The following is a 26476-nucleotide window of genomic DNA, read 5'->3' on the forward strand; positions in this document are numbered from 1 at the left end:
TACAGCGCACGCACCTTCGCGTGCACGCATATTCCTTCTTCTTCCTCTGCTTGCCCCTCTTTTCCCTTCTCTTCCCTTCCTTTTTATCCAACCGCCCCCGTTTATTTTACCCTTAACTTACCCTTATACTCTCTGCACCCCCTCTCCTACCGCATGCCCTCTATCGCCACGAGCGTTCACGGTCTTGCTTTATGCACTTTTCTACGGTTTACAATCTTAGACAATATGTACGTCGTTTCGCCCTTTTCGCCCTTTTTCGCCCTTCTTACCCCCCACATCGCGCACGGTATGTCGTCTTGCGTGTTTTTTAACGCGGCCGAATATAGATATTTGTAGGTCACTTTTGCTAGCTATATCTCCTATCTTGTATCTTCGATCTTTAAGTCTTTATATCGTTTGCGTGCGTTCGAAGGAGGTTTATACATCGGCTAAGCTATTAGCCGTTGTGTCAGACGATAACCTTGTTTTAGAAAGGAAAGGAAAAGTTTGTTTCTTTTAACCCTTTTGAAGTTAACGGAACGATACGTCTCAGGGTAGTTTTTAGAAAGACTACCACTTGCTCGTTGTAAGCTATAATTTGCCGATACCACTGAAATCTATCGATCTGAATCTCCTGTACTACCAAGAAATCATTAAGTACTATCAAATCGTTCGCGTATATCTCTAAATCGTACAGCTTTTATCGTTCGAAATAACGAAAACTCGCAAGTTTACTTACAAGTCGAACGTTCCATCTGAAAATAATTCCAATTCTTTAACCCTCGTCTAACGTTAGGAGATTGGAACAGTGATACTCGGCCAACGTTACTTATCAGATAACGCGGCCAAGACCCGTTCGCTTTTCGCGAAAAACTCGTTGGAATTGGTCGCTTATCATTGGCTTATCGCTCGTTAGCTAGTTGTCTTCTTTCGTTATCGGCAAGAAACCGATTGGCAAGAACCGCGCTCGATTGCCGGCGCCGAGCTTAGAGGATCGCATCGGAAATGCAAAGGATAACTCTGTGCCGAGTTTGGTGACTCGTGACAGAAAGGGTGGACAAGCGGGAGGGCTCGATGCCGATGAAACCGGTTCGATGCGTGCGTCGAAAAAGACTTTAATCCGAGCGTCAACAGAGGTATTACCGCGCATCGGTGGCTCGACTCTTCTCATCCCTTCATATTCCCACCTCAACTCCCTTTAACCCCGACCATTGGCCACGGTATGGAGGCTAGCGAGCGAAGCGAGGAGTTGCCGTCCCCAGCTCACTCGCCTCATGCCATATTCATGGTTCATTATCATAGCGAATCATGGCCCATCAGCTTTTGATTGTCCGCCAGCGTTGTTAGTCCTAACTAATGCGACTGCAGTGACCACGATACCGAGGACGTCCGGAATGTTGTATCAGAGGATAAGCGTCGTCCTTCTCTAGCGATTATTACTTCTTTCCCGTGGACTTGCTCTTTCTTTTTAATCACACAGCCTGTAACGTGTATCTTTGTCTCTCTTTCTTTCTTTTTTCCCTTCTTTTCTTCTTTTCCCCGTTTCTTTTCTTCTCGTTTTTTTTTTGCCCGGGCGAGAAAAACTTTCTCACGTCCAATTTCGTCGAGTAAATCGTTTTGTTTCCTCCGAAGGATGTCGACGCGAGAGAAAAGCGACCGATATTCCTCGCAGGTAGCGAGAAACGACGATTAACCGTGCGTGGTCGTGCTTTTCGACGTATTTCACGCATTTCGCGAAACAACGTATACAGCTACGCGTGTACGATGCAAGTCGTTTTATCCTATCGACATGCGCGACACCGATAACATTAAAATTGTACGAAATTCCTATAATTTTAAATATACGAGTATCGATATATTTATGTACGTAAAGAAATCTACAACGTTGAATTCTTTTAAATATTTTCTAATACTCGCAGTAAAATACGTCCTTGCCACGGTACGGGAACAGCTCGCAATTTTAGTAATTCGCTTACAGGACGAAGTAACTCGGTTTCTACCTAATAACGAGAATCATTTACATCGTATATTCTTCTGATATCGTCGGAATACGGATCGCGTGGCTTCGGAAGCAGGATCTTCTTCAATATGTAACATGTTTCTTTAGTAGGTACAATGTTCGATAAAAGGATGCTGCCATAAAATCAAACAGAAAATTTTCTTTACTTCTATACATTATGCTGTCGTATGTATGTACATACGTTGTTCCGTCGATTCTGATTTCCTCCATTCTCTTTGGCTACGACCCCGCGTGTCTCGCCATACGCTTTAAAAACTGCCATATTTTCGCTGACATTTTGCGAAATTATTCGCAGTACGACTCAAATTTCCAACGGATTAAATGAAATTTCAATTAATATCGTAAATTTAGATTCGAATAAATCGATTAAATTAACAGGTGCAAATACGCGATAAATTATTATCGCAACTATTTTCCGCGAAATAAGAAGGATTAATCGCATAGTCCAACTATAACAGTACGTGATCTATGCATAGAGCAGCAAAATTATGCCTATAAATCTACGACACGGGATTCGGTCATTAGGTAAGCGAAAATATGTTGGTTCTCGGTTAATAAAATGCCTTTTGGAAAATGTATAATAGTAGAGAATGTCGATGATATATCGGACGTGATGTACCGTGCGAAGTCGCCTGGTTGGACGATCTAACTAAGTTGGCACCTCGGACGGACGCCAAACGACCTTTTCCTCTCTGTCTCCCATCACTGCACCTTGACTCCTGCTCGACCACAGTTTCGCATTAAGTATTCACGTTGAACCCAATTTGCGTGCAAGGAGCGTTCTAGGAAACTGAGACCGCGCTACCATTTCGAATTCGACGAATTCCGAAGAAGAGCAACTCCGAAAGCCTTTTCGGAAACCATCTGCCGTTTGTTACCGAACACGGACAAAAGCTGTTGGAAAATTCTGCATCGAGTATCGATTCCACCTCGGACAAAGAATAAAATAAAATACCATCTTAAATCATTCCTAAACTTCCTTCGTATTACCTGCATCTACGTGTACCTGTGGTCTATCGTCTTTTTCGCTCATTTCCAACATAAAGTAACTGTTGGTTTAATTATCTCGCGAATCGGATCTATACGATAGAATCCATGGAAAATGGTAAAGAAAGAACGAATTCTGCGCCTGTGACGTAAAATGTTTTATATATATATATATATGTATCTGTACGAAGAACGAATGGTATTATTCGAAATAAATAAAGGCAAAATTTCGAAATTGGACGACGATAGTTGCTTTCGTGGTATGAATTCCTGAAATTTTACGTAATACGTAGCATTTTGCGTAACGGCTGATCGAACATTTTTCGCCATCTAAAATAATATCCAGCTGCAAATTTTAGTCGGATTCCTGATGCGAGAGGGTTTGAGAGCAGGGATTTTCCTCGTTCATCCCACTCGAATCTGTACTCGAGGAACATCCCTAATGGGAACAGGCAATGGGTTGGGATGGGTTGACAATCCTCTAATTACTTTAAAGTAGTTTTCGATTCTCCAAGCACCGTCACGGTTATCGAGGGTTGCGAGCCAGCAATTTCAGTGTCCTTTAAACGAAGTCTTACTCGTGCATCTCCATACCTTAAGCCGTATTTTAGTTATGAAATAGGCGCTGTAAATTTTACTTTTTCTCCAGCTTCAACGCCATAAAATTATATAATAAATAATAATTATACAATAAAATCGCCTTTATTATTTTATCGTTTTTATCGTATTTGGAGACATTAAAATTAATTCTTACGACGTTCGAAATTGGTATAATTTTCTACTAGTCGATTTAAAAGAAAAAGCAAGAAATTATATAAAATATAATACGTTCGTTCTTACGGGAGATAAAAAAATACGTTCGTTAGTGAAATTGAAACGTGTTCTTGGTTAAACGAATTTTATCGATCCGCGTGTTTCTTTAAATTTTAATTTAGCTTTCGAAACTCGTCGATTCGTTAACGTCGATAGACGAAACGGAAAAGAAATCGTCCTTTGTCGAATTATCGACGTAGCAGCAGCTCGACTTTCGAGATGCGGTTACCGTGTAAATTTACGTTCAACGGGAGCATAAAGGTGTGACAAGAAATGAGTTCCGAGACCTTGACTTAAATGGAGGCGAGCGTACGGGTAGTTGCTGCTACTCGTTGATTATTTATTCAAAGGGTATTACGGGCTCCACTAATTATAATTTATATCGTGACAGTAACAACATCGCATCGACCATACAGCTTCGGATGTGGCACCATATACGCGAAAGTGCTAAGAAAACTTTACAAACACTGTGCATGGTAGTTGAACCCTCCGTTTATAAATATCTGCTGACGCTTTACAAATGCGTTTCGCGCGTTAGATCAAAGCAAAGCGATTCTTGTATCTACGCGTATACGCGTAATAACGTAAAAATTCGATCGATCTGCAAATTCTCTGGAAACTCGAGCATCGTACTCGAACACACACCCTTTAACCCTGTCTCGTTGAGACTTAGCATTTAACCATCGATCGAACGTTGTATCCGGAACGCGATACAGGATATTCGAAAAGAAACGAGAAATCGAACGAATTCGCCTTTGGGTGGAAACACGAAAATCAGTCTCGGCGTGTAGCTTGATTTCGATCGAGCCCCACATAGGTAGACACAGAGAATGTGACAGACACGAGAGCCAGGAGCATGTACAGCCAATCAGCGGTTTTTCCTAGACTGGCTGTCATTCAGTCAGCCAAGTGGAAGGACAGGAACGGCTTGTGGTTCGGCTTTGGCATTATTCATTATGCAGCTCACAACACGCCGTCACCTGCCACCGCAGTCCTGCATATACAGTCAGCCTGCCATTGACCACACACGTGTACCTACGTCTACGTACGTGTGTCCGCTATATTAGCTACGCCTAGGAAGAATTTCTTTTTTTTTTTTTTTCGATCACCGCTTTCGTTCCAGTTCCGGCGATTCATCGCGAAAATTCGTTTTCCTGAGAATTTCGGTCAAACGTCGGGGAAACGAGTTGCATCGTCCGTCTATAAACCGGATTCTCTCTCGTTAGTTTCCAGACAAGACTAAAGATATCGCGGCTTCTGAAGATACACTGCTTTCAGAGATATTACAGCTTTGGATAGTTGGGCTTTTCGAAGAATTCTTTGTAAAAGATGGGACAGATTTATCTATATCGTAGTGATCTTTGTTGGAAACATGACACACAGAGAAACATGTTGGGTGATTCGTACGAATCTTTAAAACAAACACCTGTTTACTATGTGCGATAGAAACGAAGGTACGAAAGGTACGAAGTACCTACGAAACGACTGATGGAATTTTATAGAATTTTATAGTGTAGATGGAATTTTCAACGCATAGAATGTTATTCGTAGACGGACGTTAAATACAAAGTTTTTCTCCCTAAAAGTCGTTTTTGTCCAAAGTACATATATTTCGTATACATAGAAACGATCGAATGACAGCTGTCACTGTGTTTATCTTATGCGCGAAGGTGTGATGTACGAAGGGTGAGTATTTTTAAGGGTGACCAGAGTGTAACAAGAAAAAACTTTTAAGCCCTAGGGTTCTCTACGAATTGGAAACGCACGCATGGAATCTCAAACAAAAACGGATAAAAGATGTGTAATAGCAAAATATGAAAAAGGGACTGTTACGTTTCGATCGTCGTATTCTTCTTCGACTTACTCGTGGTTGCTCATGGTATCGCGGTAACGCGTCCCGGCAAGTTAAAGCTAACCAAACGACGATCTTTCGCGAATCTTAAGATTCGATAAGATAGAAAACAGGTTCCAGACTCCAACGAGATATAACAAACTCGGTTACGAAATATTTGTGGCGCCTTGCGGAAGCCAGAGAGCCCAGCGTTCCGCCGATTCTTCGATTAGCAGCCCGTCTATGGGATTATAGTTTTACGCGTTCCGGCTAAAATTGACTAAATCAGAATTTTCTATAAGCTGATTGACGTATGAAAGAATGGTAAGCCGTGGAACGGATAGGTGGTCCGGGGGGAGGATGGATAATAGGCAGAAGCAGCAGTCGGATTGGTAGCGCGTAGCTTCCGCCACTGACAGCGGCTCCCCGTTCCCGATTCCAGTGGCAATATGTTTATACTAGACTGATAATGAATTCATGCTGTGCACGGGGCAAGCTACTTGTGAACAGGTTGCAGCAGCATTACAGATCGGATCGCGCAGATGCTCTTTTGTCGGCAGATGAGTGAGAGCCCAGGGGATGGCGGTGGATGATACGAGATCTGTCGGGGTCGAGGCAAGAATCGAGGGAATCGAACGTTTGCGAAGGTGTATGCTGTCCGTGTGACTGGATTCGGTCGAACGTGGAGGCGCGTGGAGGCGCGTGGAGGCGCGTGTAGACGCAACCGGCAGATCCCACGGGTCACAACGGGCAACCATTCTTCGGGCTTAATGACAATTCTGACTATTCTATACCGCTCAAACGCTCGTTTGCGCTTGTTTGTATGTATTATGATCATTTGTAGTTAAGTCGTCGTACTCGAACTCTAATCCGATCACGGGGATCGATTCTTCGCGATCTGTCCCGTACGAAGCCAAACAACGTGGAATAATTTCTCGGATCCAATGTACTCGTTTAAAACGTTTCGTTTAACGATATACGCGTGAATCTCCGCGTTAATATTTTCTCCGAAATATACAAAAATGTAGCATTTAAGAATGGCGGTAGATACGCACGTATACGTTTAGGGCGATATCGTTAATAGCAAGAGAAACGTCATGAATTATACACCGCGTGTGTTGGGATCCGGTCGAACAACAAACACGGGTGGACACAAGACGATGACCTTATCGAGAAATAAGAAGAAAATTATATAGGATACAATTTTTTCACACGATGTTTGATCATCGATACGCGTGATAAATTCTTAAAATTTTTTTTAAAACGTTTTTACAGCTGTTCCGAGACTCTGGCGAGCCATCGTACGTGCGTAGGTCGTCTTGTCGAACGAAACGATATTCCTTGCGTGAAAAGAAAATAAAATTGTTTGGATTGTTTTTCGCGGCGCGAGATCGGTCAACGAACGTCGGACGAGCGATTGGGACACGTACAGCGGCCACGATTGGAAGTATGCGTATGAATTGCGTGGAGTACGTATTGATTATTGTTTTAAAAATACGCAGTCTATGGCAAGTTCTGTTGAAAATATTTATCAGTGACGAGTACAAAATCATTATTTGAAGGGATGGTTTTATATACGTGAAAGATACGATCGAACACGATCACTGATACTATAGTTTTTCCATAATACTAGATAATACCGCTAGATCGTGTAATTTTTACTAAACTATTACAAACCGTGTTTTCAAATTTACAGAAATAGGCCTGGATGACAAGATGATAATGAAATATTTATAAATATATATATATATATTAATACATATTTTACTTCCGCGTAATACTTAATATGTTATAAAGGCGAAAAGTGATCAGAGATACGTAGACACATAAGTTGGAATTGTATGACTTAAACTTACTATTCCTACATGTACTAACGTGCATTTTACGCAATTAGCATTTCGTATACGTATAAAATATCGTGGAAAGAATTTTTATTGCAAATTCCTTTCGAGTAAATTTATAAGTCATTGTTCTTAAAGTTAAAATACTAATAATAGTATTAAAAATATGAATATCAATTATGTACTATATATTAAACTGTCGATTAAGTTGAAATCAACTAAGTAGAAAAGACATGCAAATCGGATGAAATAATATTTGTATTCTTAGCAATATTTTATATATATATGTGTGTGTGCGCGTCCGAAAATGAATACATCAATAGGAAATGTTTTTAAATTCGGCATTTTATATAATACATATTATGAAAGCATGTTATTATTATATTTTTCCTGATTAAAAGAATTCTATATCTTAGATATAAGAATGTTATAACAATCGAGCACTAATTTTTATAGCGATTTAAGAATTATGCGTCCAACGAATATACGAAATTAAACTAGAATATAATGTATGTATCTATGTACATATTGCGATCGGTTGGAGAAATTAAAAAGAGGGTCATACGATCGATACATTTTTTTGTCATCGATGGTTGATTAAAATCATTTCGTTAAATATCGGCAAAGATAACTTACCATAAATAATTATATCGTGCGTCGGTAAAAGGTAAAATGGCGTTGACTATAATCATCGGCTAAGATAATAGTTGCAAATTACCATCGGTTGTACATAATACATTCGGCAATTGTAGTTTTAACTTGAGTCAAGATATAAAATGTGTGATGAACAAGTTCTCAAAAATTAATCGAATACGTATCTAAAATTTAAAGTTCGCGTTCGTGATACATACGCGTGATAAAACAAACAAAATTGAATTTGTTTCGAAAGATTATTCATTGAATATAAGACAACTTGTTTCTTAACGAGCTTAGATTGAAAATACTTAATATTATAAGTACATATTGTTATTAGTTTGTTATGTTACGTCATTAGTTTACGATAGTTCGCGAAGGAAGTTCTATTTTTCATATTTCTATCCTTCATATTAATATATATCTTTCATATATATTAAGTGTTACTTCGTGTCGCAATTATATCGTTGTTATAACATGACCAACGTTTAATTAACATTAAGCGTTTCGATGTATAGTTTATGTAACTCTTCTTTCGATAGATAATCCCATTTGTGGTTAACTTCCTCGTCCGATGGAAGCAAGTCATTTACGATATTTAAATATTTTTCAATTGGACAAATTTCGTCGCATTCTGAAATTTTATAAACTTTCAATTCGTCCGTAACTCCGTTCCAGAATAGCATCTAAAAGAAAAAAATAATACATATAATTGAATAATAATAAATTAAGATACTAATTAATCTTTGTTCCATCCAAACAAACGAACACATTGTCTAATATGCGTGCAACAACCAACTAAATTATGAATAAAATAGTTTTTGCTACCTCGTGTTCTCTTGCCAACCATAATTACCCGATTAATTACGTTCCATAACTTTTAATTACTAAGAATTAATATCCTTTCATCTTCGTACGAATATATATTAATCGGCAACTTTATCGATTTTATCGTTCACTAAGTTAATGCATTGGTATTACTATACTTCGTATTAATTTTGTCTTAGCCCGTTGAATAAATTAATTCGATTATATACATAGTACATTGATAAATTATCAAACGTAATTACCCTGATGTAGACCTTGTTATTTAGATCCTTCAGTTTCTCAAATATAATCGCAGATCCATAAGGCGGTATCTCAGGCTCGGTTAAGTTGAGCGCTCTCACAACAGCAGCGACATTTACTTCATGTCCGCTATACAAGTAAATCTTTCTTGGTCTATCGCGTTTCTCGTTTATTCGAATATTGTCAATGAATCTTCTGATAATCACACCGCCGTTCAATCGTTTCAAAAGCGGCGTGTAGGAACGTATTTCGTATTCTATCTTCACGATATCTTGTAGCTTTTTGGAAACTTCTTCGGTATACCATTCTGGCAATAAATGATTCATGGTTTCCTGCAAAATTATTTTAATGTACATACATCCTGCCCGATTTTTTCAAATCTAAATTATTAAAATTTATCAACTGTATTATACGTTTCTTTGATTCAATTATTAGAACAAAATTCTTCAGTTTTATATCATTTTCGCTATAATCGTTACCAGGTATTACTCAAAAGGTAATAATTTTACAATCTCAGATTATAATAAATAATTGCTCGTACCTTTGCTACAAGTTGGTTGTATAGTTCATATGCCATATACGTTGTCGTTATATTCAGACCAGTCTTTTCGCTAAGCAGCTTGAATAGATCTCTATAGGATAGTAGTTTTCGAAGAATCTCTTCCGTATTTCTAACTTCGTCTACAGTTTTCATATATCTGTAAATAAAACATTTTGACTCTAATATTTTCATTTGCATTCTCTATATGTTTCTCTATTGTTCTTCCTAAATTTCCGTCTCTTTCGTCGATGTATGATAAAACAACAGGAGAATGTCTTAAACGCTTACAATGGGGAAAGATCGGGTTTCAGAATATTATCGATTTTCTCTGGCATATAATAAATCGGTATAGGCATCCACGATAAATTTTGATTCCACGTTTGCAGTGGAGTTGGATGATAGAGCCCAGCTAACACCAATTGAAGGGACATTTTCGTTCGGTCGTGATCCGTACTGTACGCATAAACGTCACTGGGATGATAGATATCTCCCAAGAATTTACCATAACGTTCTTTTAACATCGTTCCGATCCGATACTCTCTCATCTTTCCTTTCTGAAAACAGTTTATTTATTATAACAATAACATTTTTATTTTATCGTGTAACGTTCGCAATTACCGCTTACGTTCGTCAGTTGAGCAAGACCCCACGGTTCATAAATTGATATGTTATGATAATCGACTGGCGATATTTCTTTTTCACGCGGTGTCCTATCTCCATGTCTAAATAACTGGGGAAATTCCAAGAATTATGAATAATATATATCGAGATATTTTCTTAATTTTTCTTAATCATTCTTAATTTTAGTACCAATTGTATTATTAACTATTCGCTGTTGTTATTGAATATTACATTTTCATGGTTAATATGATAACTTAAAACATAACTCGTTATCGAATGACTATTGATAAATTGTAATTACAAAGTAAACAGCTTTAAAATATATAAATCTTAAAATGTAGTTTAAGGAAATCTCACCTTAATTAACAATCCGAAGAATTATTAGGACAATAAACAATTAAAGATGGATAAAGTGAAATCAAATAAACGATTAATACTTACTACTTGAACCAATTCCAGGCTAAAGTCCCCATCTGTTACTTGGCAAAATGAACCTATCAGAAGAATAATTACCGTTAGGACTAATTTTATGCGAGACATAGGCGGAGAAAAGAATAAGTTTGTAAGATAGAAGCTTTAAAATAACTGTGTGCTTGAACCGTTTGGCCGTAGAATCGTAACTGTATACGCTATTTTAAACTGAAGTGACACTGGACTAGCATATACTCGTGACCTTTAGCATCTCGGTTCCTTTGCATGCACTGCTATTTCAACTTGTACTGCAAGTTGAACTTGCTGAATTATAACAAAATACATATATAAAAAGGTCGAAATTAACAAACAATTATTTAACATTTTTTAAATTTACAATTAATATATCATGTCCGATCATTTCTTGAAGTAGCATTTAAACTTATGGAATATCATATTTTCATCTGTTGATATTTGTAAAGTAGTAAGAAAGTTTGTCTATTACAAAAAAAATTTAATTCTTTTTTAAATTGCAAACATAGTAAAAAATACATAGATGATATTATATATTTGGATAAAGATACGTCTTTTATTGCTTCGGCGGTTTTGAAATAAATCCATAAAATTCTCTTTTCAAATTTTAATTAAATAGTTTCAGACGCGAATCACAAGGAAAACAAAGGAAAAATAAGCAAATAAAGAGTACACGAATGACGAAATCAATTCAGAATTTAGACATTCGAATAAAGATAATGTTTTTATCTATCTTAACGTCAATAAATAAGATCAGGTATCATTATCATGTATGAATCTAGAATAAATTCTTAAAAGTTTCTCTCAAATTTTTCAGGTAGTTTTAAATATACATACACTGTGAAGAAAAATGGGTAAACAAGAGTGATAGTTGCGAAATGTACATAGCGCAGTATACAGTGTAGTCATTAGATTATATCCTTTGTAAATTTCCTTCTAAGAAAATTGACAAATTTCTAAGAAGCTTGTAACCTCTTCATAAAGATAAAAGCTAAAATGAAAATCAGTTATTTTATATTTCGAATATAATATTTTTGTGTTTCGAAGATATCGTAATGTTTGTATTAATTTGCGGCAGTAGGAATCGAGCTACGTTTGATAGCACTATACACGTATCCTGATGCGATCTAGAGTTTCTACCAGTCAACATTATGTAATCAAATGTTAAAATTATATAATCAAATGTTGAGCTATATATAAGGCAAAATAGATTATAATACAGCACTGTAAGTATTTTAATGACGTATTTATGTTTTACGTACTCATATTAAAGTGTGAACTTTGCTCTTGAAGACACAACGCACTTAGATACCGTTAGTAGATAGATACAGTTAAAACTGATTGCCAATTATCTTGGAATTACGTTGTCACGAGTAATAATCCGTTAAACTACTAGCATAATCTATGGCCCCACTTTGTTAAATACCTACGCGATCGACAGCTGATAGAAATAAAAATATAAGTCTCCGCGCAAGGTTACGGTTGTTTGACTACAGACCAAATATTAAATATATCATAATATCGTAATATCAAATATATGAAAATAAAGATATATAATACTTTTACGTGATATGATCTTCGTGAATGTTGCAAATATTTCAGATTTTATTGAAATCTAATCTGGCGCGTTTTCATCCAGACAGTACTTGTAAAAGCGCCATCTTTCAATGTTAAACTAAATTACTCTCGGTTAAAGTTCACATATTTTTTCCGGTTGCAGATACATATTGGCAAAGTATACAAAACGTTTCCAACGATTAATAATTTTTGGTAACTAAAAGGTATGTGTATAGATACCTATTATTCATTAAATATCGTTGATATAAATTTTATTGCTTTATATATCTATATATAATAAATTTATTAATTTAAATACATATAATAATGTAGGCATATGTATCTGCAATGTCACATTTATCTTTTTTAAACCAATTTTCTATGTATAAATCGTCAAAATTTGTTTAATCTGGTATTTAATTTTTTATATTCTTCTTTATCTTATATATTTCTGCTTCTATTTTAATTTTTTATATCATCTCTGAATCAAGTGAGAATGAAATGATAAAAATGAGAAATATTTAGGTTTTGAATTAAACATATCGTTACAAGGACATAAGAGATGATATATAACTTACAAATAAAAAGGCAGAATAATATAATAATACAAATAATGTAACATATAAAATTATATGTTATAGAACAATCTATTTTCGCGCGCTTTGTTAAAATTGAATAGAACGTAGAGACACCACCTGTCGACAGTAACATGTACGCAGTATTTGTAATTTGATAGCGTCGGTTGAAATTTTGAATAGTGCGCGTAATTTTTCGTCTCGAACAAAAAGTTAAATATCTATGTTATTTTTATAATTAAAACAACTGATTTTGCACATAGTTTACAAAAGTTGTGTATTCTAACGTGGGATATCAAATACATATGGATATTAGACGCTTGTACAGGAAGGAAATGAAAAATTCGAGTTGGCGATTAAGGTACGAGTTTTACATGTATAATTCAGCTTAGCCTTTAATTTGTAACGCTTTTATTTAATTAAAACCGATGTTATTACAAGCCTGTTCCAATTAAAAATACTATTTTAAGGTTGAAATTCTGTTTAAAAGTTTTACACAGCTCGAGTCATTATATCGTTGTATTAAATTTAAGAAAAGACAGCGGAAGATAGAAAAATTTCCAAATTCCTGGTTTAAGAATCTATCGTGGTTTTATGATTAACGGAAATTCAGATAATTCTTTGTAGTGTATAATCTTTAGTCTTGACGTGTCTAATTTTAAAAGTTAATCTTACATGTATTCAACATTTACTACCTATAATCTTTTTTGGAGAAATATATAAATATTTTTATGTATTAAATGGAAATTTCCAATTATTTTTCTACTAAAATTTATGAATAATTCAAACGAAGAGTATAATTTTATTTCTTTCTTTAATATCAAGTTAAATAAAATATATTTCATTTTTTGGAGAAACTAATATAAGTTTACATATTTACATTTCCGTTGTAAGAATTAAAATATTTGTTAGTAATGAAATATGTGCATATTGTGCATGTAAATGAAATTATATTAAATTTTATACTTACGCTTCCACATGTAGTATATTGCAATTGTGGCGCTTGTAAGTGGGTATTGAATTGCTCTATACGTACACAATAACATAACTTACGTATTAAAAGTTGGAATAAATTTAAATATTAACGTGATATTTTGTTTGTAATATACGAGTAACAGAGAAGAAGATTAGATTTGTTTAACTAATTTCATTGAAAATATCATTCATATATTTTAACCACTAAATCTGAAGTACAATTTTCTAACCTCTATTACCGCGTTACTTATTAGTTAAGTATATGATCGTTGAAGATTCATTTTTTCTTTCTGGCGTAACAATAAGATATGTTTGTACAAACAATGTCTACAAACATAAGAAAAAACGTGTGTCATTTGTAACATAGTTAGAACAAATTATACATGAGAATGTGATTTGTGAATAATTTTTATGATTGGATGATAATCACAAAATTATAAAAGAATGTCTGTGAAAAGAAAGCCAGAAACACAAGTGCCAGCCGAAGAAAGTGATTTATTATCGATTAGACCGCTTGGAGCTGGCCAAGAAGTCGGAAGATCGTGTATCATGTTGGAATTTAAAGGCAAAAAGATTATGTTAGATTGTGGTATACATCCTGGCTTATCTGGTATGGATGCATTACCATTTGTGGACTTGGTAGAAGCAGATGAGATTGATTTACTGCTAATTTCTCATTTTCATTTGGACCATTGTGGAGCCTTACCATGGTTTTTACAAAAAACCAGTTTTAAAGGACGATGTTTTATGACACACGCCACTAAAGCCATATATCGTTGGCTCTTGTCTGACTATATCAAAGTTAGTAACATTGCGACAGAGCAAATGTTATACACCGAATCTGACCTAGAAACTAGTATGGACAAAATAGAAACTATCAATTTCCATGAAGAAAAAGATGTGTTTGGAATCAAATTTTGGGCCTATAATGCCGGCCATGTATTAGGTGCTGCTATGTTTATGATTGAAATAGCAGGTGTTAAAATTTTATATACTGGGGATTTTAGTCGGCAAGAAGATAGACATTTGATGGCAGCTGAAATTCCAAATATTCATCCAGATGTTTTAATTACTGAATCTACTTATGGTACACATATACATGAAAAAAGGGAAGATCGTGAAGGAAGATTTACAAATTTAGTTCATGAAATTGTTAATAGAGGGGGAAGATGTTTAATACCAGTGTTTGCATTAGGTAGAGCACAGGAACTTCTCCTTATTTTGGATGAATATTGGAGTCAACATCCTGAACTTCATGAAATTCCCATTTATTATGCTTCTTCTTTAGCAAAGAAGTGTATGGCTGTTTATCAAACTTATGTAAATGCAATGAACGACAAAATTAGACGGCAAATAGCTATTAACAATCCTTTTGTATTTAAACATATCTCCAATTTAAAAGGAATTGATCATTTTGAAGATATTGGACCGTGTGTAGTAATGGCTTCTCCTGGTATGATGCAAAGTGGGCTATCAAGGGAATTATTTGAATCTTGGTGTACAGATGCAAAAAATGGAGTTATAATTGCTGGTTACTGTGTAGAGGGAACATTGGCAAAAACTATTTTATCAGAACCTGAAGAGATTACAACCATGTCTGGACAAAAGTTACCATTAAAAATGTCTGTTGACTATATATCATTTTCAGCACATACAGATTATCAACAAACTTCAGAATTCATACGTATTTTAAAACCACCACATGTTGTACTTGTGCATGGGGAACAAAATGAAATGGGTAGATTAAAAGCAGCATTGCAAAGAGAATATGAAGATGATCCTAATACAACAATGGAAATACATAATCCAAGAAATACTGTTGCTGTAGAATTATACTTTAGGGGGGAAAAAACTGCCAAAGTAATGGGCACATTAGCAATGGAAACACCAAAACCAGGACAAACATTATCTGGGGTTTTAGTGAAAAGAAATTTCAATTATCATATGCTAGCACCTTGCGACTTATCAAAATATACGGATATGAGTATGAGTCAAGTTATTCAAAGACAGAGCATTTATTTTTCAGCATCATTACCAGTATTAAAACATCTTCTAACTCAAATTGCTGGAAACTTGGAAGTTGTAGATGATAAAAAATTACGTGTTTTTAAAAATATTGATGTCACAATTGATGGAAAAATTGTTACTATGGAGTGGATCGCAACACCTGTAAATGATATGTACGCAGATTCTGTTTTGACTGCAATATTACAAGCTGAGATGATGGAACAGCCACCCAAAGTATTACCAGCACCTACAAAAATGGATCGAATGCATTTTAAAGAATGTTTGATAGAAATGTTACAAGAAATGTTTGGGGAGGACTCTGTTCCTAAGATCTTTAAAGGAGAAAAGCTGTATGTAACAGTTGATGGGAAAAAAGCACATATAGATTTATTAAATTTAGAAGTCACCAGTAAAGAAGATGAAACATTTCAACAAATAGTACAAACAGCAGTAACAAAGTTACACCAGTCTCTTGCACCTCCCTGTGATACAATTTAAGAAATATTTTTTTTAAGTTACATATAGGATATAATGCTTGCAAGATTACTATTATGTATATTAATAGAAAATGTTGAACAACAAAGACTTTTATTTCTTATACAATTCAATGGTATTATACAACACAATCACTTATACATTTTTACAAAAATAATGATATTAATAAGTAAAAGTATAACAATTACTGTTCAAATTTTTTTTGTATAAATTTGAATCTTAAACTTTGTATCATATAAATTTTGATACTTTATATAATATGATTCAAATAGTAAAAATTGTTTGAAAATTCATGTTCACTAAATATTAACTTATTATTTAAATCTCGGTTTAATCTTCTGAAATATGCAATTATTTATATCATTTAAATATACAATTCATTGTTTCATATTACGATATAAAAAAAAATGATAAAAAACAGAATAAATATGTACATACAATTCACTTTACTATAAATCTATGCAAAAATGCAGAATATAAGTCACAGAAAAAAATTGAAACATGATTGACTACCTTTTTATGTAAAAGTGTATATAAAAAAATTTTTATTCAAGTACCTAATTCAAACAATTAGACAATACTAAATATTTTCTTATAGAAAAACTTAGTAGATTAGCAAATAGTATATTCAGAAAGATCCCCCCATGCTGGTCCAACTTTAAGTTTCACAGGCAACGGTACTGCAAGTTGACATACTTGTTCCATCGATTCCTTTACTATTTTTGCAACTTGGTTTAAATCATGTATATTCACCTAATATGAGGAAAAGAAATGAGAAATGGTAAAATACAAGCATTCAAAATAGAAAACTGATACAAAGCTATTACTGACCTCATATAAAAGTTCATCGTGGAGTTGTAATACTAGATAACCACCTCTTTGTTGTGCTTCTCTACTGTTACTTCTTAATTTACGAATAGGATTGCTACTAGGCATAATGGTTGTAGCCATTGGAAACTCGACTCGTATTCTTTCTTCGATATTCACCATTGCTTTTTTAGCAATATCAGCTGCAGAACCCTGAACTTTTGTATTCACTGCTTGGCGTTCTGCTTGTACTATGAGATTTAAAAAATTACATTAATTTATTCCTAATTAAACGAAAAATTTTGTTATGGAAACCAATCTATATTTAAGAACACCCACATTTTTCCACCGGACTTGTACTTGTCAATTCAGGAAACATTCTACGTCTTTCCAGGATAGTTGTTATGTAACCATTTGTACGTGCTTCGTCCAATACATTAGTCAACCATTTAGATATACCTGGGTATGCATTCATAAAAGATTCTAAAAATTCTTTGGCTTTAACTTCATCTACTGATAAATTCTCAGCAAGTGTTTTCACTCCCATGCCATAGATCATGCCATAGCACAATTGTTTTGTATGCTGACGTATTTTATCATCAACCTTTTAATGTGTCAATATATGTCAATAAAATTATTTTTAACAATATAAATTGTTTATACAATATTTACCTGATCTTCAGATATGTGATTCCAATTGGCTGCAATGTTCTTAAAAATATCACCTGGTTTCCGCATAATATCACATAATAGTATATCTCTTGAAAAATGAGCTAATATTCTCAATTCAAGTTGACAGTAGTCTGCTGACAACATAACATTGCCTATTGCTGGTATAAATGCCATTCGAACACTTATTGTAAAGCTATTGTCTTTAAAATTAAAATCCTTTGGCACATTTTGTAAATTTGGTTCATGCATCGAAACTCTACCCGTTAATGTAGATGTAATACAATTACCGTGAATACGAGAACTGTGTTGAGCTAGATTCAATATTGGATAAATAATCTAAAAAATGTATTTCATTATTTTACTTTGAATTATTTAATTAATATATAGAGTAAAATTACATTTTTTCATTCGAGTTTTAATTTTCGAAAAGTTTGAACTTGGCTAATTATTGACTGAGCATAAGTAAACAATTAGCAGAAAGTTATTCTATATACATGTGAAAATAAGCTAAAAATGTGGAATATAATTTTCCTGTTTAAAGCAAAAAAATAAAATAAAAAATAAAAAAAATAAAATAAAAAATAAAATAAAATAAATTTGCAAATTTACTATTCCTGGATTGTATTATAAAATTGTATTCCACATTTTTTCATAAAGAATCCTCGCGTTTACTTATACACGTAATTTCAGTTTTTTAATTTTATCAAAAACTTGTTTAATCTATACATGCCTTAGATTGAGTTGCACTTAATTTACGCCATGACATAACAAGACTAGATACTGGATGATCAGACTGCTCTAATACAGCTTTATTAACGCTAATCTTTTTTCCCTTGTATAAGCCTAAAATCTATAACAATTGACAATTTAGCAATTAAATTCAAACAACTGTGCGAATAACAATCCATCTCATTAATATATTTACAAACCTCTCCAACTTGCTTAGACGAGGAAAAATTGAATTTTCTTCCACATAATGCATATGCTTGTTCTTCTAATGACATCATTTCTTCATGGATGATGGAAGACAAATCTTGTAATGATTTTAACGATACACCTAAACCAGTTAATTCCATGCAAGCTAGTAAGGTCACTGTCCTCATTTCAATATCTGAAAATATATTTAATGTTTCAAAAATGTAAAAGAATATGAGATAGAGTAATAATGAAGCATATTCATTATATTTATTACCTTTAAATGTGTATAGTAATGTAGGACTCTGTTGTTCTAACTTGTCTAATAGTTTATCTGTTATATGCCATGTAAGTACAGCTTCTGCAGATGCTCTGAGCTCTCCTGCTATTTCACTTTCGATATACAATCCAGGTCCTACATCATAACATGTACCTATTCTTTTCGCTATGAAACATCCTTGTGGAAAATATTCTTTCACCTGTTTTGTGTATTAATTTAAATATAGTAAAATTATAACATAATTTAATATAATACGTAAATTTATTCATAAAAATAAAGTTGTACATATTGCTTACCATTTCATGAAATGTTTTTTCACGACTGCTCCCATGATGCAGCCAACCTGCTACTTTTGGGTCTAAAAATTTGCAACTTGCGGTAATACTACAGCATTTATACAAGGTTTTAAACATTTCTTTAGTTGCAAAGCATTTTACATACAAAAAGGTGTTACTCAGCAATTCTTTTAATAGTTTCATTTGATCTTTGCCTGGGATTTTTAAATCTAAAAATTTATAGTGTTAGAAACTAAGAGGGAGAAAAATTAATATTAACATAATTTTAAATACCTCGTTCATTAGAGAAAGAAATATAATATGCAATATTGTTTTCCCAAGCAATAGCAGCACCACATAATTTTCTCTCTGCATGCACATAATTTTCCACTTTTTTAGACCTCTTTTTTCTTTCAGTAGTAGTAGGACCAATGATCTTAGAGCCTATATTATTAGTTTTATCATTATACAATTCACAATTTAAAGCTAACGCAATATATCGTTTTTGCATCACTTCACGCTTAAATAAATTAAATGTGGCTCTATCACTTCCAACTTTTATAACATTTAACGTATTCCAATTAGTTGTTTCATTTACAGTGTCTGCAAGGTCATTTGTTTTTACACACGTTTTAGGACTATTTTGAGTACTTTTTAAATTAAATGTAGACTTCTGTAAAAAATTTTCCGATTTTATGGGTGTATCTTCGTCTGAATTCGAAATTGCATTGTCTATACTAGAATTTTTATTAGTTAATGTTTTTTGCACAAGTATCTCATTTAATTTTGATTTGATTTTACATTTTTCAATTTCTATTCTGTCTGAAACAGTAATTGCATGATTTTTCCGATCGGAAACTTTTTGAGTATACAACTTCTGTTTCCTTACAGAATCTAGTTTACTTTGTAACTTGCTACTTGTAGCAGGTGAATTTATATTTTGGGAAGCAATAACAATTTCATCTAAATCTGATTTGTTTGAATCTAACAATGTTCCGCCGTTTTTACTAAAAACCGTGACATTTGCAATAGGTGATTTTGCAACTTGTATATTACTCAGTCTACGTTTCTGTGGTCCTTTTTTTATATAATCGTCCATAGCTCGTTCGAATTTCATATCGCATTTCTTTCTTATCTCTAACGTCGTACTACTTATTTCATTGGTTTCTACGAAATGTTGCACATTTGCATTTTTTCCATCTTTGATGTTATATTTAACTGATATATTATGGTTATTTTTATCTTTACTTTGATTTAACTTCTCCATTATTTTTTTCGTTTCATTCCAAGAATCATCTTTCCACGAAAGTGTGCTCTGTTTTACTTGTGAATTTAAAGAATTCGTATTTATATGTTTATCTTTCACATTCTTTTCTGTGACTGTCTCATTGTTGTTAGTACTAGAAGTGATTTGCAACTCTACATCTTTTTTGTCCTGTATTGTTACTTTGGGTTCAGATAATCTAGTTTCTTCAAATTCTGTGAATTGTAGAGAATCAACGATATTTTGTTCAAGAACATTACAAATTTGTGTATCGAGATTTAAACTGTCATCAAAAAGACTAGGACTTCTCGAAAAAACTTCTGTTTTTATATCATTCTGAAAACTAGATGAATGCGTAATCGTATTTCTGTAAGCTGATACTTTAGTGCTTGTTTCGTCCGAAATTCTTATTTTCTTAGTTGGTATATCATTCACATTCTGAATGTTTTGGTCTTCATTAATGGAGTGTTTAATAGTAACATTTCGGGTATAGTCTATTTTCCTATCGTCGAAATCGAGTAATGATTTACTATTTCGTCTTGAAGCAGATGTTATTTTAGGGCTACTACTTTCAAAGATATTACTTGATAGAGTATCATACAACTCAGGGATGTCTATTTGTAATAATTGATCAGTAAGTTTTAAGTCATCATGCCTTGTCTCTTGCAATGTATTATTTTCTAAGTTACATTTAGAATCGTTAATATTTTTTATAACATTTTCATCAATTTTAGATTTTTTATTTTTATCGGATTTGTGATTTAATGAGTTTTCTTTTTCATTAACAAAATTGACATTCTTATTCATACTCTCGTTGGTTATTGAACATGAATTCTTCTCATATTTATTTTGAATGACAATTTCGCTTAAATTATCCTTATTTTTAGGATTGCTGTATGTAGTTTCAAGTTTTATTTCTACATTTGTGCGTTTTGTTGCTTGAAATCTATCTTGTTGTTCATATAAACTTATTTCGCTATTAGATTTGTTTGTAATGACTAATTGATCATTCTGTTTCCATGACATATCTTGCAATCTCAGTTCATTCTGCAAATCAAGTGCAATATTAAACCTCTTACCATACCATTTAACTCGGAAGAATCCGGGCGCAATCATTGCGCCCGAATGGTCGAGAAAGGAGCCGAAGTGGCGGAGACTGTCGGAACTTGAAACATTATATCGCCCGACTGAGTGCGAGATAGCAGCGCCCGTGTTTAGAAAAAAGACACCATTCGAGACATTCATACTTGGCCCGAGATTAAGACCACGAGTGAGACTCGTGATATTCAGGTTTGGCTCAAAATTCTCATCACGACTCAAACTCGTCAAAGTATAGCAAGGGGTTAAGGTATAAAATCATTCAAAAATATCAATCTTTAAAACTATAACTGTTAACTACCTGTACTAATGTTCTCGCCTCGTGAACTAACATCGTTGCAGCTTCATGAGGCGTTAAACCATCTTTTCCAGTGACAAATACTGTTCTCATTTTATTTCGTTTTACTGCTTCCGATTCGTGTTCACCATTCTGTTCTTTTTCACTAAAATATAATTTCAATAATAATAGACTCTTGTTGAATCAATAAAATATTTTACTGATATACCTTTCAAAAGGAAGTGCCTTATAAAGCGCACGTTCAACATCAAGTTCATTAGCAGTAGCTAATTCTGCTACAGATGTGATTCCATGCTTGTAAAGACTTCTAGCGCGTAGCCCATTTAACATTGGGAGACGCAATAGATCTAATAACTCTCTACATACACCAAATTGTAACCGTGTCTGAAATTGTGAGACTAGTAATTCTAGACAGCCCCAGCCCAATTGCTTACAGAATTGCGTGATCATCCCTGAAGACCATTTTAAAATATTTATAATATCATCTAATTAAATATTTTCTTATAATACATAAGAAATATTACCAGCAAATGTAGAAGCAGATTGCTGTAAAGTTTGAAGAACTCCACGGCAACAGCCATATTTTGTACAAACTACAGTAAGGGGAACTTCACGAACTAAATCATGTAATGCTAATGCAGTATAAAATCTCTTATGTATACTAAGCTGAAAATAGAAATTTACATTACTTAGTGAACATAATTAATAAATATATCCACTCATTAATATCAATTACTAATATATAATGTTCAAATACAAAATAATTCACCAATTTCCCCGGTCGTACGATGCCTTGAACAGCTGATGTTAAAAATCGTTCTTCTATGCCAACAAGTTGCCCAACCCTACGTTCACTTTCTGACAGTATTTTCCATAACTCTAAAAATGTCATCCAATCGATACTTCCAATTTGATTTCCAGAATTTAGTGGTGTCACTAGGTATATCACATGTAATTCTGTATCCAACACAAAGCATCGTCTTGCTTTTTGAAGTTCTTCAAGTAAGAACAAACCGTCTCTAGGTGAAATAGAAGCTGCTAAACATGCTTTACCGAAAGCTGTAGCCACCCACCTATGTCCATCTTCAGTTTTTTGCAACCTATGTAATATTACGTTATATGGAGTATAAAAATATCATCTAATATAAGAAAAACTTGAAAATAATTATTTTTATAATACTTACAATAAAAATTCATTATCTACTAAAAATTTGATTGCGTCGTTCCAAGGACTTTTTGAGTTGTACTCATCACTCAAACTTACTAAGGTAGATTTAATGTACAATTCAAGATGTAATGGAGTATGAACGATCTCACTAGCTATAGCTTCTAGAAGAGCTCGAATTAAAGGTGTTGAATCCTCAAGACAGGATTCAATTGGTTCCAAAGAAGTTGATAACAATATCTCAGCTGCTTTTTGTTCAGTTGGATTACACATAAGTATACTTTCCCCTATGAAGATATAACTGAGTCTATATTCCCTTTCATTAACTTATGCATTGGACTAAATTGATTTACTCCATTATTTTATCTGATGCTATTATCTTTACCTGCTGTATCCTTTCCCATTCTACCTGCTCGTCCTATCATTTGTCGATAGGTAAGGCTATCTAGTAATTTTCCAGCAAACTTTGGAGATCTAATAATCACCCTTCTAGCAGGTAAATTTACTCCACTACTTAAAGTTGATGTGGCGACAAGAACTCTTAAAGACCCAGATCTGAAATAATTTAACATGTAATTAGTTTTTCTAAATATTCATATAAGATGGAAGATACGTGAATTAAAAACCTGAAAGATCCTTCTATAATATCACGTTCATCCATGGTAAGACCAGCATGATGAAAAGCTGTCCCAAAAGAAACTGTGTTCTTTAATATGTTATCTAATCCTGTAGGACTACGTTTTAGTTGCTCCAATGTTTCAGAAATTAATGCAGTATCCAGTTGCTGCCTTAAAGTTTTACCTAGTTTCGTATTTTCTCGACCTAAAAAAATGAAATTATGAATTATTATTATGAATATTATGAATTGTGCAATTATAAGCCAAAATTTAAAATTTAAAAATTTAATATTATTAAATATACCCAGTTTACAAAATGCAGCAGCAATTTGTTCAGCTAGTTTTTCACACCAATTTTTTGTAGAACAAAAGATTAATACACTATGTCCATCAGATATTGTCTCGATACACAGGTGAAGAATATCATCTGAGTCCATAGTTAATTCTGGCATTGGTGTTAAGTTTCGTATAAGACATAATTTATTATCATATATACTTCTACCTATCTAAAAGCATATAAGAATTTGTATTAAAAATTTCAAATTATAAACATATTACAATTTTGTAATTTGTGAAATACCTTGCATTGTTCGTTTAATGGTATTGGTCTGAATTCTGTTTTATACAATTCTGCATCCAACCACTTAGCTAAAATGGACAAATTTGGAAGCGTAGCAGACATACCAATTAATTGTATATTAACATTTTCATTTCTGAAACAAAATAGAATATTAATTTCTGTACTTATTTACAATAGCAGATTATATTTTTCTTACATCACATAGAAATAAACATATTCCAATTACCTAAAAGTCATATATTTCAATTTAGTTAGAAGTAATTCGAGAAGATATCCGCGATTTGGATCACCAACAAGATGTAATTCATCTATGATTACCGAGCCTAAGTTGATTAATTCATTTTCTTCCATTAGATGATTTACTAATGAATTTGCCTTTTCGATAGTTGCTATTGCAATATGAGTTGCTGCAAATCCTCCAGCAGGCATAACACCACCCATAAAACCCTCTACTCGAACACCACTATCAGATAATAAATCCTAAAAAATTACAGTTTAACATATAAGACATATGTAACATTCTTAAATTAGTTACTCATAGACTAAAAAAATCTTACTTGAAAATAATACATTTTTTCTCTAACAACAGAAACAAATGGTAAGATAAAAATCACTTTTTTTCTCCTTTCTAATACTGTTTTTATCATAAGAATTTCTGCTACTAATGTTTTTCCAGCTGATGTTGGAGCAGAGTATACAAGATTACGGTTTTCTTCAATGATCTTATGATTTGATAAGCATTCAGTTTGCCAATCAAACATAGTAACTACTCCTCGTGCTTCATATTTCTGTAACATATAGAAATAAACTCCTAGTTTCATAATTGAAATTTAAGAAATGGATAGAACTAACTATTTTGAAATTAGTATAAGTTTATTAGAAATATAAATTTACCTGAAGAATGTTTGGTGGTAGACCCCAAGAAGCTAATTTATTTCGTTCTTGGGTAGGAATAATAGAGATAGAAGCATTTAATTTGGAAGATTTTTCTTTATTACTTACAAGAATATTACTATCAGATAATTTTACATTGCTTGTATCAATCGTAATAGTATTTGCAACATTACTTTTTTCATTACTATTATCAGCATGCAAGGTTGACGATTTAGATTTATTATATTGTTTTGGCAATATACTTGTATTTGAAGAAATATTATTTATATAATTCACATTTACATTAGCATTCTTTTTACTAATTCCATATGAATCGTGATTCTCCTTCGAGGAAGTAATATTTTTTGATTTTGATTTACTTATACTAGTCCTGCCAACAAGTTTTGATTTTAAAACATTATCTCTTTTAAGTTCTTTACACTTTAAATTATTTTGACTTGAAGTACGTTTCCTATTAGTAGGACTATGCGACTTTCCTTTGATTTCAATATCTTTATCGATATTATTTGATATATTTGTTACTTTAGAGAGAAACGTATCATCTTTGAAACATTTCTCTGTATCATTACAATTGTTAGTAATATCCATATCTTTGACTTCAGCCTGAATACAGGCAGACAGTGTATCATCCCCAAAGGATGGCATTTTATTCAAGCATTGCATTTTGCAATTTTGTGTTACTTGAATATTGTATATTAAAAATATATACATTAAAATTAACAAAAGATGGTATAATACATTATTCAATCATTATGACTAGATACATGAATTTTTTGGGTAATTTTCGTATAATTTTCATCCACGATTTTCGAATATACGATACATTATTTTGTATCTTCTTGCTTTAATATAATTCAATTAAATAATTTTATTATTCAATATTTACAAATCAAGCAATTATTTACACGATTAAAATTGAATGTCTGATTCATCATTTAATAAATAATTATATGAATACAATTTTTTCATTTATGTACAAAACTATTAATTATTTATACTATTTGGAGTAAATGTTACAAATGCTCCATTCTTTTATTTAAAATAAATATTCGACAAAAATAAATTATATATAATGTATAACTAAAGGAGAGCAAACGTTCACATATTCTTCTTCACAGAATTTTTTCTATTTTGTTTATTATGAAATTTAATAAAAAATCACATCGTCGATAAAATTTAAAATACATATGATTAACGTACAATCGCGCGTGGTGAGATCATGAT

General features: G+C 33.0%; 3 protein-coding genes across 7 annotated transcripts; 1 reads left to right on the top strand and 2 right to left on the bottom strand.

The window, feature by feature from the left end:
* Positions 1–7831: 7831 nt before the first annotated feature.
* On the bottom strand, positions 7832–12373 carry LOC105681197 (venom acid phosphatase Acph-1). Of its 4 annotated transcripts, none has more exons than XM_012389351.3 (8): positions 12041–12373; positions 10776–10828; positions 10339–10443; positions 10002–10267; positions 9714–9870; positions 9175–9504; positions 8529–8790; positions 7832–8494 (listed from the first exon to the last, which is right to left on the bottom strand). In XM_012389351.3, the coding sequence occupies exons 1-7, from the start codon at positions 12042–12044 to the stop codon at positions 8593–8595; spliced, it is 1113 nt and encodes a 370-aa protein (XP_012244774.1). In that variant the 5' UTR covers positions 12045–12373; the 3' UTR covers positions 7832–8494; positions 8529–8592. The 4 variants fall into 4 exon arrangements, with proteins under 4 accessions (XP_012244774.1, XP_033178348.1, XP_012244773.1 ...); XM_033322457.1 differs by lacking the exon at positions 12041–12373 and adding an exon at positions 11616–11679; XM_012389350.3 differs by lacking the exon at positions 12041–12373 and having other exon boundaries at positions 10776–10980.
* Positions 12374–13893: 1520 nt separating this feature from the next.
* On the top strand, positions 13894–16568 carry LOC105681196 (cleavage and polyadenylation specificity factor 73). Its single transcript, XM_012389349.3, has one exon. It carries the CDS (start codon positions 14330–14332, stop codon positions 16388–16390), a length of 2061 nt encoding a protein of 686 aa, XP_012244772.1. The 5' UTR covers positions 13894–14329; the 3' UTR covers positions 16391–16568.
* Positions 16569–16912: 344 nt separating this feature from the next.
* Positions 16913–26050, bottom strand: LOC100748896 (DNA polymerase theta). 2 transcript variants are annotated; one of them, XM_012389204.3, is made up of 21 exons: positions 25253–26050; positions 24916–25146; positions 24585–24838; positions 24359–24491; positions 24083–24284; positions 23788–23983; positions 23547–23716; positions 23181–23448; positions 22766–23096; positions 22521–22662; positions 22205–22448; positions 22000–22141; positions 19631–21647; positions 19358–19566; positions 19059–19260; positions 18796–18977; positions 18597–18716; positions 17867–18202; positions 17534–17798; positions 17219–17445; positions 16913–17140 (listed from the first exon to the last, which is right to left on the bottom strand). In XM_012389204.3, exons 1-21 carry the CDS (start codon positions 25961–25963, stop codon positions 17000–17002), a joined length of 6723 nt encoding a protein of 2240 aa, XP_012244627.2. In that variant the 5' UTR covers positions 25964–26050; the 3' UTR covers positions 16913–16999. The 2 variants fall into 2 exon arrangements, with proteins under 2 accessions (XP_012244627.2, XP_033178347.1); XM_033322456.1 differs by lacking the exons at positions 24585–24838; positions 24916–25146; positions 25253–26050 and having other exon boundaries at positions 24083–24280; positions 24359–24450.
* Positions 26051–26476: the final 426 nt, after the last annotated feature.

This window comes from Bombus impatiens, unplaced genomic scaffold (assembly GCF_000188095.3).
Source record: "Bombus impatiens unplaced genomic scaffold, BIMP_2.2 scf_0640, whole genome shotgun sequence".
Taxonomy (NCBI): domain Eukaryota; kingdom Metazoa; phylum Arthropoda; class Insecta; order Hymenoptera; family Apidae; genus Bombus; species Bombus impatiens.

Coding starts and splice junctions, on each gene's coding strand:
- LOC105681197 (XM_033322457.1), bottom strand. CDS start 11,664: ATGTACATTTCGCAACTATCACTCTTGTTTACCCATTTTTCTTCACAG. Junction 10,829..11,615: donor TACCCATTTTTCTTCACAGT/GTATGTATATTT, acceptor TTCTTCTGATAG/GTTCATTTTGCCAAGTAACA. Junction 9,505..9,713: donor ACAACCAACTTGTAGCAAAG/GTACGAGCAATT, acceptor ATAATTTTGCAG/GAAACCATGAATCATTTATT.
- LOC105681196 (XM_012389349.3), top strand. CDS start 14,330: ATGTCTGTGAAAAGAAAGCCAGAAACACAAGTGCCAGCCGAAGAAAGT.
- LOC100748896 (XM_012389204.3), bottom strand. CDS start 25,963: ATGTATATATTTTTAATATACAATATTCAAGTAACACAAAATTGCAAA. Junction 25,147..25,252: donor TACCACCAAACATTCTTCAG/GTAAATTTATAT, acceptor TATATGTTACAG/AAATATGAAGCACGAGGAGT. Junction 23,449..23,546: donor AATGGGAAAGGATACAGCAG/GTAAAGATAATA, acceptor ATATCTTCATAG/GGGAAAGTATACTTATGTGT.